Source organism: Staurois parvus, unplaced genomic scaffold (assembly GCF_062004578.1).
Source record: "Staurois parvus isolate SC_StPar_1 unplaced genomic scaffold, SC_StPar_1.0 ptg000425l, whole genome shotgun sequence".
Classification (NCBI taxonomy): domain Eukaryota; kingdom Metazoa; phylum Chordata; class Amphibia; order Anura; family Ranidae; genus Staurois; species Staurois parvus.
Window position 1 is genome coordinate 3,521,670 of NW_028318221.1, and position 16,229 is coordinate 3,537,898.

A 16,229-nucleotide genomic window follows, 5' to 3' on the forward strand; every position below is an offset into this window, starting at 1 on the left:
TTAAGACAGTGTTACCCAAACGGAGTTCCACAGAACCCTAGGGTTCCACAAGAGGTCCCCAAGTGTTCCACAGTGATTTACCGGTCAGTCACAGGCAGCTGACAAGTAGATTGCATCCCTTCGGCTGACTCATGCACAGCTAAACAACCAAGTGGCTCTGCTCGTGTAGCTGTGCAGCGCTGCCCACCGCCGGCACCTCTCCTCCCGTCCATCCTAAGTGCTTGTATGTGACATCACATGTGATGGACAATTCCTGCGGTGCAATTCCTGTTGAAATTGTATGCGGTTTCCCCACTGCTCCTGAATGAACCCAGGCTGGTCATACCCAGCCTTCACACAGGAGCAGTGTGGGAAACCTCCCTGCGCCGATCCCATGCTGTAACAGAAGGAATAGCCGTTTCACAGGTCTGGGTATTTGAAATCCCAGCGGCTTTCTCTCCTCTCCTTGCAGGGATGAGAGTACGGGCTAGACGGCTTCTGATTTGTAAGCACTGTGACAGTGCAGACCAATCAAAAGCCATTCAGCCTGTACTGTCATCCCTGCATTGAGAAGAGAGAAAGCCTCGGGTATTTTAAATTCCCACAACTGTGAAACAGCTTTTCCTTCTGTGACAGAATGGGATTGGTGCAGGGAGGTTTCCCGCACAGTTGGCACTAATCCGCCTCTACAGTAAACTTTAATTATTCAGCTGATAAATATGTGAGATACTCAGACACCATTCGCACTAGCGCTAAAAGGGGTGGCTTACTGGCAACAAAGTCTAGGCCAAATGTACAGGTCTGGGGCTTCCAAGAGGCTTCTAAAGGAATGCAGAAACATATCTAAAAATTAACAGGGGTAATTGCCTATACTTCAGATTTAAAAGAGAAGGGATTTAGGTTTTTTTTTTTTTTTTATAAAAGAATACCTAGGTGGATGCAGCATCAGTCCGATGTGTCCGAGTGACGTGTTACAGAAAATGGGTCACAGAACAAACCAGGCCCGGACTGAAACAATAAATAGGCCCGGGCATTTTAGACTGAGCAGCCAATTGTTCCGTGCGTGGGGGGGGGGGGTTGGTGATGGAATATTCATGGAGTTGGTCCTCCACACTGTAATGTAAAGGAGCACTATGATATAAAGGGGACTGCACTGTATTGTATATCATAGTGCCCCTTTACATTACATTGCCCCTAGAGATCAAATCACAGTGCCCCCTATATATTCAAAGAGATGGCCCAATCAAGCACAGAGACAGCCCAGCACAGAGACAGCCCAATCCACTGCCGAGCTGTAACGGTGTGCCATCGGGTGAAGGAGAGAGGCCGCCATTGTCCCTTCAGTGCGGCTGTGTGCAGCGGCCAGTCAGGGCACTCAGCGGCGCTTCCTGCCTGTTGCTGGAGCCGTCACTGCCGCTCCTCCTGTCAGCACTGTTTAGGCATAGCTGCACGGCGGGAGGTGAGCGGCGGCTGCAATCTGCGTTAGCTCTGTTCAGGCCGTGGTCAGCGCTTACCTCCAGCTGTGTGGCTCGGTCATGAACAGGCCGCTCGTCTTCAGCCTGGGTGTGCCCTGTGGCCAGTCCAGGCCTGGAACAAACTGCACTCCTGTAATCCACAGAAGTACAGCCAAAAAAGCTTTGGCTGTACTTCTCCTTACAGCTTTTTTAAGGACATGACTGGATCACTGAAGCCTAAGTTTAGATTGATTTCACTTTAAATAATTTGTTTGGTCCAAGCTGGTCCAAACAAACTACTTTGTTTAGTAAGTGATGTGGCTGCAGTCAGCATTGTTTTATATTGTAGTAGCATCAGTTAGATACAGTATGCAGCACTGTGTTCTGGCGGTGTCTCATGAGACATTGTTGGCTGCTAGAACAAAACTGATTCGGGCTGAATACTTATAAGCCATTCAAAGGCATTCTTGTGTTTTTATAAATTAATACAAAGCTTCCTCTGATAGGCCAAGGTGGAGAGGCGGGTAACTATGTCATAATTTCGATAATAAAAATACAAGGCTTCCAGTAAATGGAAGCACGACTTGATTTCTCCCAAGCTGCTGGAACACAGTGCTGCACACTGTATGTAGCTGATGCTACTACAGTATGATACAGCATTGACAGCAGATGCACCACTCAGTAAAGGAAATCGTTAGCTTGACCCAACAAACTATTCACAGTAAAAGTAAACCCGAACTTATTCTTTAAGAGCAGAAAAACACATCTGTCCTGATCATCTCCAGCAGTCATTAGTTAGCTATAACTCCCTTTTATCAACTTAGCAATTTTACATATTTCAAGGTCTTTCACGAACAGATGATTCTGTTAACAAAAGACACATTAACACAAAAAAAGGACACTGAGGAGATACCCACAAATGAAAAAATGCAAACAAACAACCATAACAGGATAACCCTACTTACTACTATATACTAAAACTCAAAATAGAGTGTTTTTTAGTACAATGCCTCATGGTACATTTTCTAACATTAACAGTGCTAAGAGCACAATTGTTCTTACTCTGTTATGGAACCTGGCAGGTCTGTATTTCCTCAAACTTAGGTTATAAACTGCATAACTCCCAGGATGCTTAGCATCCAGATACAAGCGCACATCTTCAATGTTATTTTTGATGGCAGATTCTACACCTTCTGCAGGAAAGGACATGACTAGGATATAAACAAAGAAATAAATCACTATTAAGTGAATAAAAAATGTATATTCTGAACAGAAATGTTTAATTTTATAATGCACTATAAGATGAACCCATCAGAAAGAGATGTGATTTTTAAGCACTTCTAAATGTACAGTAAATGGACTTAGATCACAGCTATATAATTTAAAGAGGACCTGAACTTAAAGCGTGAAGATTTGCAATGATTTAGGGAACATTTAGAAATGGTTATTTTTTGTAAGTATTACCCTGAAAAGTATACTTTAAATAGCAGTGCCTGGCATTTTAGAATACTTATGTTTTCCTGTGCCCACACATCATAGCTGTTTATCTGCAGTGTAAGATCAAAAATCACTGCTGCATCTGACTTCTAGTCTCACCAAATTTAGAGTAGGATTTGGAAATGTCACCACTGTACTGCTTGCTGCTCTGCTAGCTGAAAACTTTGACATGATGAAGCAAAACCCTGCCACTTCCAAGATAGCCATTATATCACAATGAGAATTGATGAGAAATTTCCACCTAAAGGAGGACTGGACACTGGCAAACAAAAAACTGTAGGCCAGACCAGGAAACCCCTCAGTTTATTTAGTAAAGCACTAAACATAAAAATTGATGGAAGAAAAGTTTAGAAAAATGTTAAGAAAAAAAATACTAGCAAAAAAATAGGTTAGCCTTTTCTTAGCAGAGTTGCGCAAAAGGACGCCCATCCTTCTAGGACATTAGCAAAAACTGAGCTGCCCTACATTTTCTTTTGTTTTCCAGTGTCCAAACCTCCTGAAGATGTCCTGTGTTCCTAGACATGTTTCAGTGGGACGCAGTCTTGAGAAAGGTGAGCTGCATGTCATGTAATGTGAACTGTATTGCCAATATTTTTTTTCTCATCAATACAGTTTGTTCCAAGTTCTGTGAGTGCCCTTCTAATCAAATATTTTATAGTAAGGCTAAGATTTCAAACAGCTGGGTTAATGGTGGGTTGCACCTACTTGATGGACTATGGAAAATGTTAACCAAGTAAGCAACTGAAGCACTTGGAAAGCAGCTATTCTGAATAACACTTGATTTTTTTCTTCTGATTTCCATCCCACCATGGAAATGAAAGATCTCTCTGATTTTCTTAATACTCCTCACATGGACATAAGCTATACAGTGCATCCAGAAAGTATTCACAGCGCTTAACTTTTGCCACATTTTGTTATGTTACAGCCTTATTCCACAATGGATTAAATTCCTTTTTTTCCTCAACATTGTACAAAAAAAATACACCATAACGACAACGTGAAAGAAGTTAGTTTTGAAATCTTTGCAATTTATTAAAAATAAAAAATGAAAAAACAAAACAAAAAAACACATGTACATAAGTATTCACAGCCTTTGCTCAATACTTTGTTGAAGCACCTTTAGCACCAATTACAGCCTCAAGTCGTTTTGAGTATGATGCTACAAGCTTGGCACACTTACTTTTGGACAATTTCTCCCATTCTTCTTTGCAGTACCTCTCAAGCTTCTACAGGTTGGATGGGGAGCGTTGGTGCACAGCCAATTTTCACATCTCTCCAGAGATGTTCAATTGGGTTCAAGTCTGGGCTCTGGCTGGGCCACTCCAGGACATTCACAGAGTTGGCCTGTAGCCACTCCTTTGTTATGTGGGCTGTGTACTTAGGGTCATTGTCCTTTTGAAAGATGAACCATCTCCCCAGTCTAAGGTCCAGAGCGCTCTGGAACAGGTTTTCATCAAGGATGTCTCCCAGCTCCTGCCACTGAAAAACATCCCCACAGCATGATGCTGCCACCACCATGCTTCACTGTAGGGATGGTATTGGCCAGGTGGTGAGCGGTGCCTAGTTCCTTCCAGACAGGACACTTGGCATTCAGACCAAAGAGTTCATCCTTTGTTTCATCAGACCAGAGAGTTTTGTTTCTCATGGTCTGAGAGTCCCTTAGGTGCCTTTTGGCAAACTCCAGGAGGACTGCCATTTGCCTTTTACTGAGGAGTGGCTTCCGTCTGGCCACTCTATCATACAGGCATGATTGGTGGAGTGCTGCAGAGATGGTTGTTCTTCTGGAAGGTTCTCCTCTCTCCACAGAGAAATGCTGGAGCTCTTTCAGAGTGACCATTGGGTGCTTGGTTACCTACCTGGCTAAGGCCCTTCACCCTCGATTGCTCATTTTGGCCGGGTGGCCCACTCTAGGAAGATTCCTGGTGGTTCCAAAATTTTTCCATTTAAGGATGATGGAGGCCACTGTGCTCATTGGGACCTTCAATACTGCAGAAATTATTCTGTACCCTTCCCCAGATCTGTGCCTTGATACAATCCTGTCTCGGAGGTCTTCGAGAAATTCCTTGGCCTTCATGGCTTGGTTTGTGCTGTGACATGCACTGTTAACTGTGGGACCTTATATAGAAAGGTTTATGCCTTTCTTAATCATGTCCAGTCAACTGAATTTCCCACAGATGGACTTCAATCAAGTTGTGGAAACATCTCAAGGATGATCAGTGGGAACAGGATGCACCAGAGCTCAATTCTGTGTCATGGCAAAGGCAGTGAATACTTATGTACATGTGGTTTTTTTTAGTTTTTAATAAAATTGCAAAGATTTCAAAACAAACTTCTTACACGTTTTCATTATGGGGTATTGTTTGTAGAATTATCAGGTAAAAAAATGAAAATCCATTTTGGTATAAGGCTGTAACATAACAAAAAGTGGCAAAAGTGAAGCGCTGTGAATACTTTCTGGATGCACTGTACCTTTTAGCAGGCTCAGCTGAATTTATTGAATATGTTTAATCCTTTTTTTCCTATAATACTAACTAAAGAATATAAGTCTACACTGAACATACCAGCAATTCTGGAAGTGATGTAAGACAAATCCAAATCTCCTTTTGCATAGCTGAAAGATAGAAAAAAAAAATAACTCTATTATACTGGTTTACCTTCTATTACATTCAAAGAAGAAAAGACCGTTCTGAATGTTTTCTTTTAAAGACTGTGGTATTCAAAACCTTTGTCACTAGACCACATTTTGCATTACTGGAACGCAGTAGTTTACTCAACATTAAGTTTTAAATTACACTTTTTTTTTTTTTTTTTTTTTTTTTTAGCACATATGGGGCCTTCGATTTAATAAATGGTGTTCCTCAAGCTACCTCTACCCTCGGCGATCCTGAATGTCTCCATAGCAGCCCCTAACTCATGGAAGAACATGGTGAGACCGGAGACCAGGAGGTTCCAAGCTTGCCAGCACCTACGGTATTCACACATTGAGTTGAGTTTGTTTCAATTCTTTCACTGCCTGACTTGTTAGACAGTTATGGGAGTGAAATGGTAAATCCTCTCCATATTTGTCCAAATCTTACTCTAACTCTTATCAGTTTACAGCTATTTCCTGGAGATCAGAATGTTCTCTAGGAGGTACTGCAGCAGCAAAAACAAGGCTTTAATTAACACTCTCATGCCACAAGATACTTTCTGAAATAATGACTGTGGGGACAGGAAGGGGCTAACTTTTAGTATTAAAACAATAACTTACTTTGAGTAATGTTTGTGAACATCACTGCCTAATAAAGTCATAATATTAACCTAAAAAGAGCAGGCCATACCACCTGAAAATTAGTAAACCAAGTATTAGTAGGTTTCATATCATGCCCTACTGCAAACAGCTTTCTTCTGCAAATAATTTTTTCACCTGGAGATCCTGCCAGTTACAGTACTTTGTCATCCAGGAATTGTCAAGCTGCCATATGCACTTCATTAGTGTAAGGCTGCCTATCTAATGATCGACTTCTGTTGAACTTGGTGGACTGCTGAACCAGTCCAATTTCAATCTGTCTATAGGCAACTTTAGAAGGCGACTGTAGGTAGATCGCTAAAAATAAGCATTCTACATGGATAACAGAAGCCCAATGATCAAAATGATCAACTGAAAAATGCATGATTCTCGGGACTATTTAACCCTTTTGAGAAATAGAAAACGTTTTTTACCTTATTGCAAAGAATATGTTTTTAAAATGTTTTTAGCTTTAGTATCGCTATAAAAATCCTTACACGCTCCCCCAGTTTGTAAAGTAATGTTTAACATAATTAATCCAGTCTGTGCTCTGTTCACAGTTCTTCACTATAAGCTGTGAACTACATTTGAACACTGTCTGCACTAAAGCTGGGTACACTCGGTCTGAACTTCTGCCCATTCAGCAGGAACCAGCTGACATTTAGACCATGTGTACAATTGTCCTGCCAACAGAAGCTGGTCTAAGGACCGGCTTTTGTCGAAGGGACATGCTGAAAAACCAGCATTCCATCAGCGCTCACAGCCAACTGCTGCAAGTGCTGATTAGTGTGTTCTGGTGGGAAAGGGGGGGGGGGGGGGGCAGGGGTTCAATCACTGTGCCAGAACACAAAGGCATAGTGGAAGAGATTGCTGCACTAACATTGCTTAGTTAGTACAGCCATCTACATTTTTTTTTTTTTTTTTGTTCAGCTTGCTGGCTGAACGAAAATAAATCTTAAAATGTGTGCCAGGCTTATCAAAGAGTGAAAAGTTTAGAAACCACCCTCCTGCATTATATGTTATTGAGATTTGTGTGGAGACAAAGTCACTATGAGACTCTCCAGAATTTCCTAAAATCAGAACACGTTTGCCTTAGAAACATCTCAAAAGGTGTCAGGACTTGTGTCATTACCTGGGTCACCTGCTGATGGCAGTTATTTTCAGAGAAAGAGCTCATGTACACTGCAGCTGAACTCACGTTCAGGAGCTGTTCAGCGTTGTTTTTCAGCAGCCCCTGAACTCTCCCTGTTTTCCTATGTGTCCATGTACACATAGTCGTTTACAGTTATTTTTTTGAACGCATCAAACTTGCGTTCAGGAGTAGATATTATCAGGGTTTCAAACGCCAAATGCTTGTAACCGTGGCTAACTGTGTTTATAAGCGGTTTTTAACTATTCCATATCCAAATGCTGTTCAGAGCCTTTTTCATCATCAAAAATGCATGCAAAGCATTTGTGTATTCAAATGGACCTAGTACACCAGCGCAGTCAGTTCCAGGTTTTGCGTGAAGGAAAAAAAATGGTAGAACGTGTTGCATTATGCTCATGATGGGATCCATAGTGAATACAACCAGAAAAGATAGGTAATCTCAACACATACTGCTCTCTCTGCTTCTGCTCTCTCCATTTCTCTCAAAATGTCTGAAATAGTTAATTTTTTACTGTTTTTCAGTGCATTCTAGGCATTTTGGAAGGTCTCCTGATGTTATCTTTAAAAAACGCTTCTAAACGCAAACACTTCTAAACACGGTATGCAAACGTGGCTAAACAGACATTTTTTAACCTACGTTTTCCAGCAGTCAGTTTCCATCGTTCAGAAGTGTTATCCAAAGTCCCGTGTACATGGAGCCTAAAAGGGCAAAGTTCCAGTGGTCACCAGCAGGTGTTTCCCAGCAGCTGGGCTGTCCAAGTAATTAGCCTGCACATGACATGGGCTGCTGGGAGGTATATGAGCCCACCTTTGACTGAAGATCAGTGCTTCAGTATTCTCCCTGCAAGCCGCGTCCCTGACTGAGCCGAATCCTTGTACCTAACCCCGAGACCTGCTTCTATGACCTGCTCCCAATACCTGGCTCCCTGCTCCCCTTGTCTCCAGTCCCTGTCCTGACCTTATCCTGTTCATGTGTGTTCCCTTCATCATTTGTATATAGTTAGGTTTGATTTTTGGGTTTGCACTGTCACGTTTATTTATCACTTGCCTTGTTAATGGTTTACTAGTGTTGGAAGTGTGTCATATTTCTTAATAAACTTATTTTAGGCCTTTTTGGTTTGATTCTCATTTCTTAAGGTGCGGCCCACTGATCTGATCACCCTTGCTGGATGCCTGTGGTATTCCTGACATGATACTGAAGCCACTACCGATTAGATTGGCTGCACCGTGGAATTGAGTCTCAGCATATGCAAATTGCTTTTGTATTATGCACTGCTTGTAACAGAGGACAGGGAATATTGCCGCCAAATTTTGAAAGAGCAGACTAGGTAACAATTGTTGGAATTCATCCATCTCACTCACTCTCTTGTTGATCAGGGCAGAGTTTTGTTCGGAGAAACTCAGGCACTCATTCAAATCTGTGCAGAGCTGGCTTTGTCAAGTATCCCTAAGGTTGGTGATGAGGATTACTCTCCTCCTTTTAGTACGTCTCCAGTGGAGTCTATGGTGTGGCTATTGGAAGATGATAAACCCTATTTCTTTGAACATTATTCAGTATAATCACAAGCGGCTGTGCTGGATTGCATGAATACAGTACATTCTCTAGTCAGACAATTGAATTGTGAATTGAGTTTTGTTCTGCCCCTACTCCAGACCTGGTCAGATACAGTCATGGCCGAAATTGTTGGCACCCTTGATATTTTTCCTGAAAATCAAGTATTTCACACAAAAAAGGTATTGCATTAACACATGTTTTGCTATACACATGTTTATTCCCTTTGTATGTATTGGAACAAATATAAAACAGAGGCAGAAAAGCAAATATGACATAATGTCACACAAAACCCCAAAAATGGGCTGGACAAAAGTATTGGCACCCTTAACTTAATATTTGGTTGCACACCCTTTGGAAAACATAACTGAAATCAGTCGCTTCCTATAACCATCAATAAGCTTCTGACACCTCTCACCCGGAATTTTGGACCACTCTTCCTTTGCAAACAGCTCCAGGTCTCTCTTATTGGAAGGACACCTTTTCCCAACAGCAATTTTAAGATCTCTCCACAGGTGTTCAATGGGATTTAGATCTGGGCTCATTGCTGGCCACTTCAGAACTCTCCAGCGCTTCTTTGCCATCCATTTCTGAGTGCTTTTTGACGTATGTTTGGGGTCATTGTCCTGCTGGAAGACCCAGGATCTTGGACGCAAACCCAGCTTTCTGACACTGGGCCCTACAGTGCGACCCAAAATCCTTTGGTAATCCTCAGATTTCATGATGCCTTGCACACAGTCAAGGCACCCAGTGCCAGAGGCAGCAAAACAACCCCAAAACATCATTGAACCTCCACCATATTTTACCGTAGGTACTGTGTTTTGTTCTTTGTAGGCCTCATTCCGTTTTCGGTAAACAGTAGAATGATGTGCTTTACCGAAAAGCTCTATCTTGGTCTCATCTGTCCACAAGACGTTTTCCCAGAAGGCTTTTGGCTTACTCAAGTACATTTTGGCAAACTGTAGTCTTGCTTTTTTATGTCTCTGTGTCAGCAGTGGGGTCCTCCTGGGTCTCCTGCCATAGCGTTTCATTTCATTTAAATGTCGACGGATAGTTCGCGCTGACACTGATGCTCCCTGAGCCTGCAGGACAGCTTGAATGTCTTTGGAACATGTTTGGGGCTGCTTATCCACCATCCGGACTATTCTGCGTTGCAATCTTTCATCAATTTTCCTCATCCGTCCACGACCAGGGAGATTAGCTACAGTGCCATGGGTTGCAAACTTCTTGATAATGTTGCGCACTGTGGACAAAGGCAAATCTAGTTCTCTGGAGATGGACTTGTAACCTTGAGATTGTTGATATTTTGCCACAATTTTGGTTCTCAGGTCCTCAGACAGTTCTCGTCTCCTCTTTCTGTTGTCCATGCTTAGTGTGGCACAGACAGACACACAATGCAAAGGTTAAGTGAACGTCTCTCCTTTTTATCTGCTTTCAGGTGTGATTTCTATATTGCCCACACCTGTTACTTGCCCCAGGTGAGTTTACAGGAGCATCACATGCTTGTAACATTCTTATTTATCCGCAGTTGTGAAAGGGTGCCAATACTTTTGTCCAGCCCATTTTTGGAGGTTTGTGTGACATTATGTCGAATTTGCTTTCTTTCCTCCCTTTTTTTGTTTTGTCCCAATACACACAAAGGGAATAAACATGTGTATAGCAAAACATGTGTTAATGCAATACGTTTCGTGAGAAATACATGATTTCCTGGAGAAATATCAAGGGTGCCAACAATTTCGGCCATGACTGTATATCCTATTCAGTCTCAGCTAACATGCACCAATCCACTTCTGCCTCTAGGCACCAGTTTGCTCAAAGATCCCCCCTCTGTTACCTATAGCAACCACAGCTGTGGCTCATTATACTTTGCTTCAGTATGTCAATATTCTGTCGCCACTATCTGCACATTTCCTGCATTTAACCCAATGAAAACTCCCTCTACTACTTCATTGCCCCTGGCAACACCTCAGAAATTCTCCTCTGTAACTGCTCTTCCTTTTCCACTATCTCTTAGTGCTACTATTACTCCTCCATCTGCTGCACACTCTGTTCATAGCCCTGCAATCACTCGCACGATTCCAGTGTCCAAACCTAAAATGAAAAGGACATTTTTCCCAACCCATACAATTCTGCCTCTGTCCTCTAAGGTCTCCACGCATGCTGCTCCGGCTTCCAAGCCAGTAATTCCAGTGCGGCCTGCCACGATGCCAGCTGCTCTGTTTCTGCCTGCCACAATACAACTTTCTCTGGTCCAGCCTGACTCGACACCACCTACTCCGGTCAAGCCTGCCATCATGCCAGTCACTCAGGTCACGCCTGCCACCGTGCCAGTCACTCAGGTCACGCCTGCCACCATGCCAGTCGCTCCAGTCAATCCTGCCACCATGCCAGTTGCTCTGGTCCAGCCTGCCACAACACCACTTGCTCCGGTCAAGCCTAGCCACTATACCTGGCACTCTGGTCCAGCCCATGATAATTGAGCCTTCTGCTTCAGACCTGCCTGTCACTACCTCAACCGTGCGCCAGTCCACTCCTGACTTACATTAAGTCCTGCCTTCCTCCTTTTCATAACTGGGATTGTCAGCAATCAAGCCTCACCCTACAGCAATTACATCTGCTCAAGCCTGCCTTAGGACTACCATCCATCCTTTGGACAGACTGTCTCAATCAACAAGTGGGGCCTTCATTCTTTTCTCCAAGCCACCCTGCAATCCAGCCTGTGTTCCGGACGCCCAGCCTGGGGGTCCCGTCTCCGATGCCCAGCCTGGAAGTCCAGTCTCCGATGCCCAGCCTGGAAGTCCAGTCTCCGATGCCCAGCCTGGAAGTCCAGTCTCCGATGCCCAGCCTGGAAGTCCAGTCTCCGATGCCCAGCCTGGAAGTCCAGTCTCCGATGCCCAGCCTGGAAGTCCAGTCTCCGATGCCCAGCCTGGAAGTCCAGTCTCCGATGCCCAGCCTGGAAGTCCAGTCTCCGATGCCCAGCCTGGAAGTCCAGTCTCCAACGCCCAGCCTGGAAGTCCAGTCTCCAACGCCCAGCCTGGAAGTCCAGTCTCCAACGCCCAGCCTGGAAGTCCAGTCTCCAACGCCCAGCCTGGAAGTCCAGTCTCCAACGCCCAGCCTGGAAGTCCAGTCTCCGACAACCTGCCTGTTGGGACAGTCCTGTGTCCAACAACCTGCCTGAGGGTCCTGTGCTCAATGTTCCGTCTGCCTCTGGTGGTCCTGTGCCCAACAGCCTGCCTGCCTCTGATAGTCCTGAACCTGATGACCGCCTGGCCTTGCTGACCCTGTGCTTGCTTACCCAACCTGACTGCGCCAGCCTGCTGACGGTGCCGCGCCTGACGCCCAGCCTGCTGACGGTGCCGCGCCTGACACCCAGCCTGCTGACGGTGCCGCGCCTGACGCCCAGCCTGCCTCTGATGCTCCTGTGCTCACTGCCCAGCCTGCCTCTGATGCTCCTCCGTCTTGCCTCCAATGGTTTTTGCCCGCTGCCCAGCTAGTCTTTGGTACCATGGTCTCATCCACTGTTAGGTCTAATTTTGCTGAGCCTCCAAGTCTGTTGCACGCTTGGCATGGGCTACCCATTCGGTCTAAGACTCCGATTGTTACCCCTCCTGAGTCCCCCATGCAGTCATTTGTTGCACCAAGGCCTGATAGTCCTGATACCCACTTTGGAAGTGAGAACTTTATTTCTCAGTTCAGCCCCAGTAGCAGCAGCCTTCTGGGAAATGGCAGAGTTCCATCTGAACCATGCCCTGACCTAGGTGGTATCTCTGCAATCCCAAGTGCATTAGGGCACCTTTGCTGGGGAACCAATCCCTTGGGTAGACCTGTGTGGCTGTTAGAGGGTGGAGCAGTTTCTGTCAAACCAGATGTGGAAGGTCCAGTTGTGATGGGACACCCTGACGTCAGGGTAATTGCATGGATCAGGGATTCTGGAGTTAAGCTTTCAGCTGCCCTTTGGGGTCCCAGCGTTGGGACATGTGCTACATCAGAGGCATTTGAATTTTGGAAGTCGCACCTCTTCAGGAATCCAACCTGTTTGAGAGAGTCCTGAGACACTGAAGGACCCTTTTTAGACTTATCTTCTACCCACATGAACGTTTGGGTTAAAGACAGAAATTAGTAAAAAGTAAAGGGTGCAGTTTCAGTGGTCACCAGCGGGTGTCTCCAAGCAGCTGAGCTGTCCAAGTAATTAGGCTGCACCTGACATGGGCTGCTGGGAGGTATATGAGCCCGCCTTTGACTGAAGATCAGTGCTTCAGTATTCTTCCTGCAAGCCATGTCCCTGCCTGAGCCTGATCCATGTACCTGATCCTGAGACCTGCTTCTCTGACCTGCTCCCTGTATCCTGCTCCCAGTACCTGGCTCCCTGCTCCCCTTGTCTCCTGTGCTGACCTTATCCTGTTCATGTGTGTTCACTCCATTTGTATAGTTACAAAGGTTTCATATGGGGTTTGCACTGCCACGTTTATCATTTGCATTGTTTATGGTTCAGGCTCCATTCACACTCGGGCTTTTCAAATAGTGGGCGGAATCACGGTTTTCCAAGTGGCAAATGTGCCACGATCACAGAAACTAAATCGTGGGACACAAGGTTCTGGAACCTTTTTTGGGCATCGTGCGCTTCACGATTTTGTTTATGAGATCGTGGCACGTTTGCCACGTGGAAAAATGTGCCGAGATCAGGTGCCCTGTACCCTTCATATTCCATTTATAATATTTCAGATTACAATACAGAAGCTAGCCTTGTTTTGAAATCCTACCATTTACCCGGTCTTGGTATTAGGCTACCTCCCAGATATAAATATTTATTAATACTTTCATTATTACTTTTATTTTGTAAACTGAAAACTCGGTATGAGGTAATATACATAAATAATTATGTCGTTTTGCAGTAACTTCAAAACATATATCAAATGAAGAAGAAGAAATGGAAATTATTTGACTTTCTTACTTGGTGACTGACTGAATAACCTTTGAAGACGTATCTTTAATATTACTGAAAAATCGCTCTGTGCCACCTTTCAAGATGTCAAAAAAACCTCCTGAATTTTGGTCATCCTCTCCAAGTGTAACTCCTATAGAAAATGACAAATATAAATTGAAGTGGTTTTACATGCAAGCTAAAAAATAAATATACAATCATCACTAGCAGAGAAGTTTTTGTTTTGCTGAGCCCCCCTATAACATAGTTTCATTACTTTTTAATTTAGCCAGACTCTGTACATCTCTTCTGCCATAAAACCTACCTGAACTTTAGGATCTGTATTAAAGTATATAAGAACCCTTAATATTTAAAACAACCCACTAAATAAAATATATACATTCACATATACACACACACTGCTCAAAAAAATTAAAGACATTTTGTTCAGGACTATAGCATCAAGTCAATAAAACTCCTAAGATATTGATCTGGTCAGTTAAGTAGCAGAGGGGGTTGTTAATCAGTTTCAGCTGCTTTGGTATTGATGAAATTAAAAACAGGTGCACTAGATGGGCAACAATGAGACGACTTCCAAAACAGAAATGGTTGTTGTCATACACCGCCTGACGGTATCTCTAGCGATTCACAGGACAGAATTCCCCAGGGTGCGGGGTCTAAGTCCCAGTCTGCTTGTTCACCAGGGCCCCTGATGGTGGGGATGGACTTGGAGCAGACAGTGACCAGGTCAGGGCCCCTGAGTGCACCCGCCCGTGGTAGAGGGAACCGCCAGAGGTATGTACTGGAAGAGAGCCTGATGTGAAGAGGCGGATATACCTGAGCAGTGACCGGATCCGTGCCGGATGGATGGCAGGGTAGTGTAGGGTAGTCAGGCGGACCGGGTCGGTAACAGTGGAGACAGCATGGTACAGAGCAGCGGACAGAGAGTAGCCGGGTCACACGCCAGGTTCAGCAATAGGGGGTCAGATAATCAGGGGTATGCAGGAGAGTAGTCAAACGAGCCAGGGGTCAGAGCAGGAGATGGTCAGCAAAGGTCAGGATCAAGCAGGGTCAGCAACAAGGTCAATCAGCAGGAACAACGAGCAGGAACAGGATAATAAAGGCCATATGGCAACTTGAGTCTGTGCAGGGCTGGTTTAAATAGTGCGCCCTGCACTGTCATTGGTGCCAGGTGTGCGTCCGTGATCGCGAGTGCGCATACATGGCCGCTGCCGCAGCTGCCTACGTCCTAGCGCCCGTCGGTTAGAGCGCATTGGCGCAGACCCGTGCGCTGCCGCGATTGCTGACAGTTGTACAGGTGGAGGCCAATGACATTTTTTTCCCTGCTCATCTTTTCTGACTGTTTTTCACTAGTTTTCCATTTGGCTAGGGCCAATGTCACTACTAGTAGTATGAGACGATACGTGGACCCTGCAGAGGTTGCACAGGCAGTCCAACTCCTCCCAGATGGCACATCAATACATGCCATGGCCAGAAGGTTTGCTACGTCTCCCAGCACAGTCTCAAGAGCATGGAGGAGATTCCAGGAGACAGGCAGTTACTCTAGAAGAGCTGGACAAGGCCGCAGAAAGTCTTTAGTCCATCATCAGGACCAGTATCTGCTCCTTTGTGCAAGGAGGGACAGGATGAGCACTGCCAGAGCCCTACAAAATGACCTCCAGCAGGCCACTGGTGTGAATGTCTCTGCCCAAACAATCAGAAACAGACTTCATGAGGGTGGCCTGAGGTCCTCTAGTGGGCCCTGTGCTCACCGCCCGGCACCATAGAGCTTGATTGGCATTTGCTATTGAAAACCAGAAATGGCAGGTCCACCACTGGCATCCTGTGCATTTCACAGATGAAAGCAGGTTCTCCATGAGCACATGTGACATATGTGAAAGGGTCTGGAGAAGCTGTGGAGAACATTATCCTGCCTGTAACATCTTTCAGCTTGACCGTTTTGGTGGTGGGTCAGTAATGGTCAGGGGAGGCATATCCATGGAGGGATGCACAGACCTCTACAGGCTAGACAATGGACCCTGACTCCTACTAGGTATCGGGATGAAATCCTTGGACCCATTGTCAGACCCTACGCTGGTGCAGTGGGTCCTGGGTTCCTCCTGGTGCACGACAATGCCCGGCCTCATGTGTTGAGAGTATGCAGGCAGTTCCTGAAGGATGAAGAAATTAATACCACTGAATGGCCCCCACACTCCCCTGACCTAAATCTAATAGAACACCTTTGGGATATCATGTTGCGGTCCAACCAACGCCGCCAGGTTGCACCCCAGACTATCCAGGAGCTCAGTGATGCCCTGGTCCAGATCTGGGAGGAATTACCCCAGGACACCATCCTTCATCTCATTAGGAGCATGCCCCGACGTCATCAGGCATGCATACAAGCACAC

At 45.0% G+C, this 16,229-nt stretch overlaps 1 protein-coding gene and 1 long non-coding RNA gene across 2 annotated transcripts in view; one reads left to right on the top strand and one right to left on the bottom strand.

The window, feature by feature from the left end:
* LOC149454520 (uncharacterized) overlaps positions 1-5,909 on the top strand; it is an 86,696-nt gene extending 80,787 nt beyond the window's left edge. Inside the window, exons 2-3 of the long non-coding RNA XR_016314199.1 lie at positions 3,415-3,481; positions 5,753-5,909. This is a non-coding gene — a long non-coding RNA (uncharacterized LOC149454520). The remainder of the gene's footprint in view (positions 1-3,414; positions 3,482-5,752) is intronic.
* GAK (cyclin G associated kinase) overlaps positions 1-16,229 on the bottom strand; it is a 142,081-nt gene that overhangs the window by 64,881 nt on the left and 60,971 nt on the right. The window contains exons 11-13 of the mRNA XM_089687442.1: positions 13,852-13,975; positions 5,492-5,541; positions 2,496-2,644 (exon numbers count right to left, since the gene is read on the bottom strand). Of these exons, the coding sequence (XP_089543568.1) occupies positions 2,496-2,644; positions 5,492-5,541; positions 13,852-13,975 (323 nt within the window). The remainder of the gene's footprint in view (positions 1-2,495; positions 2,645-5,491; positions 5,542-13,851; positions 13,976-16,229) is intronic.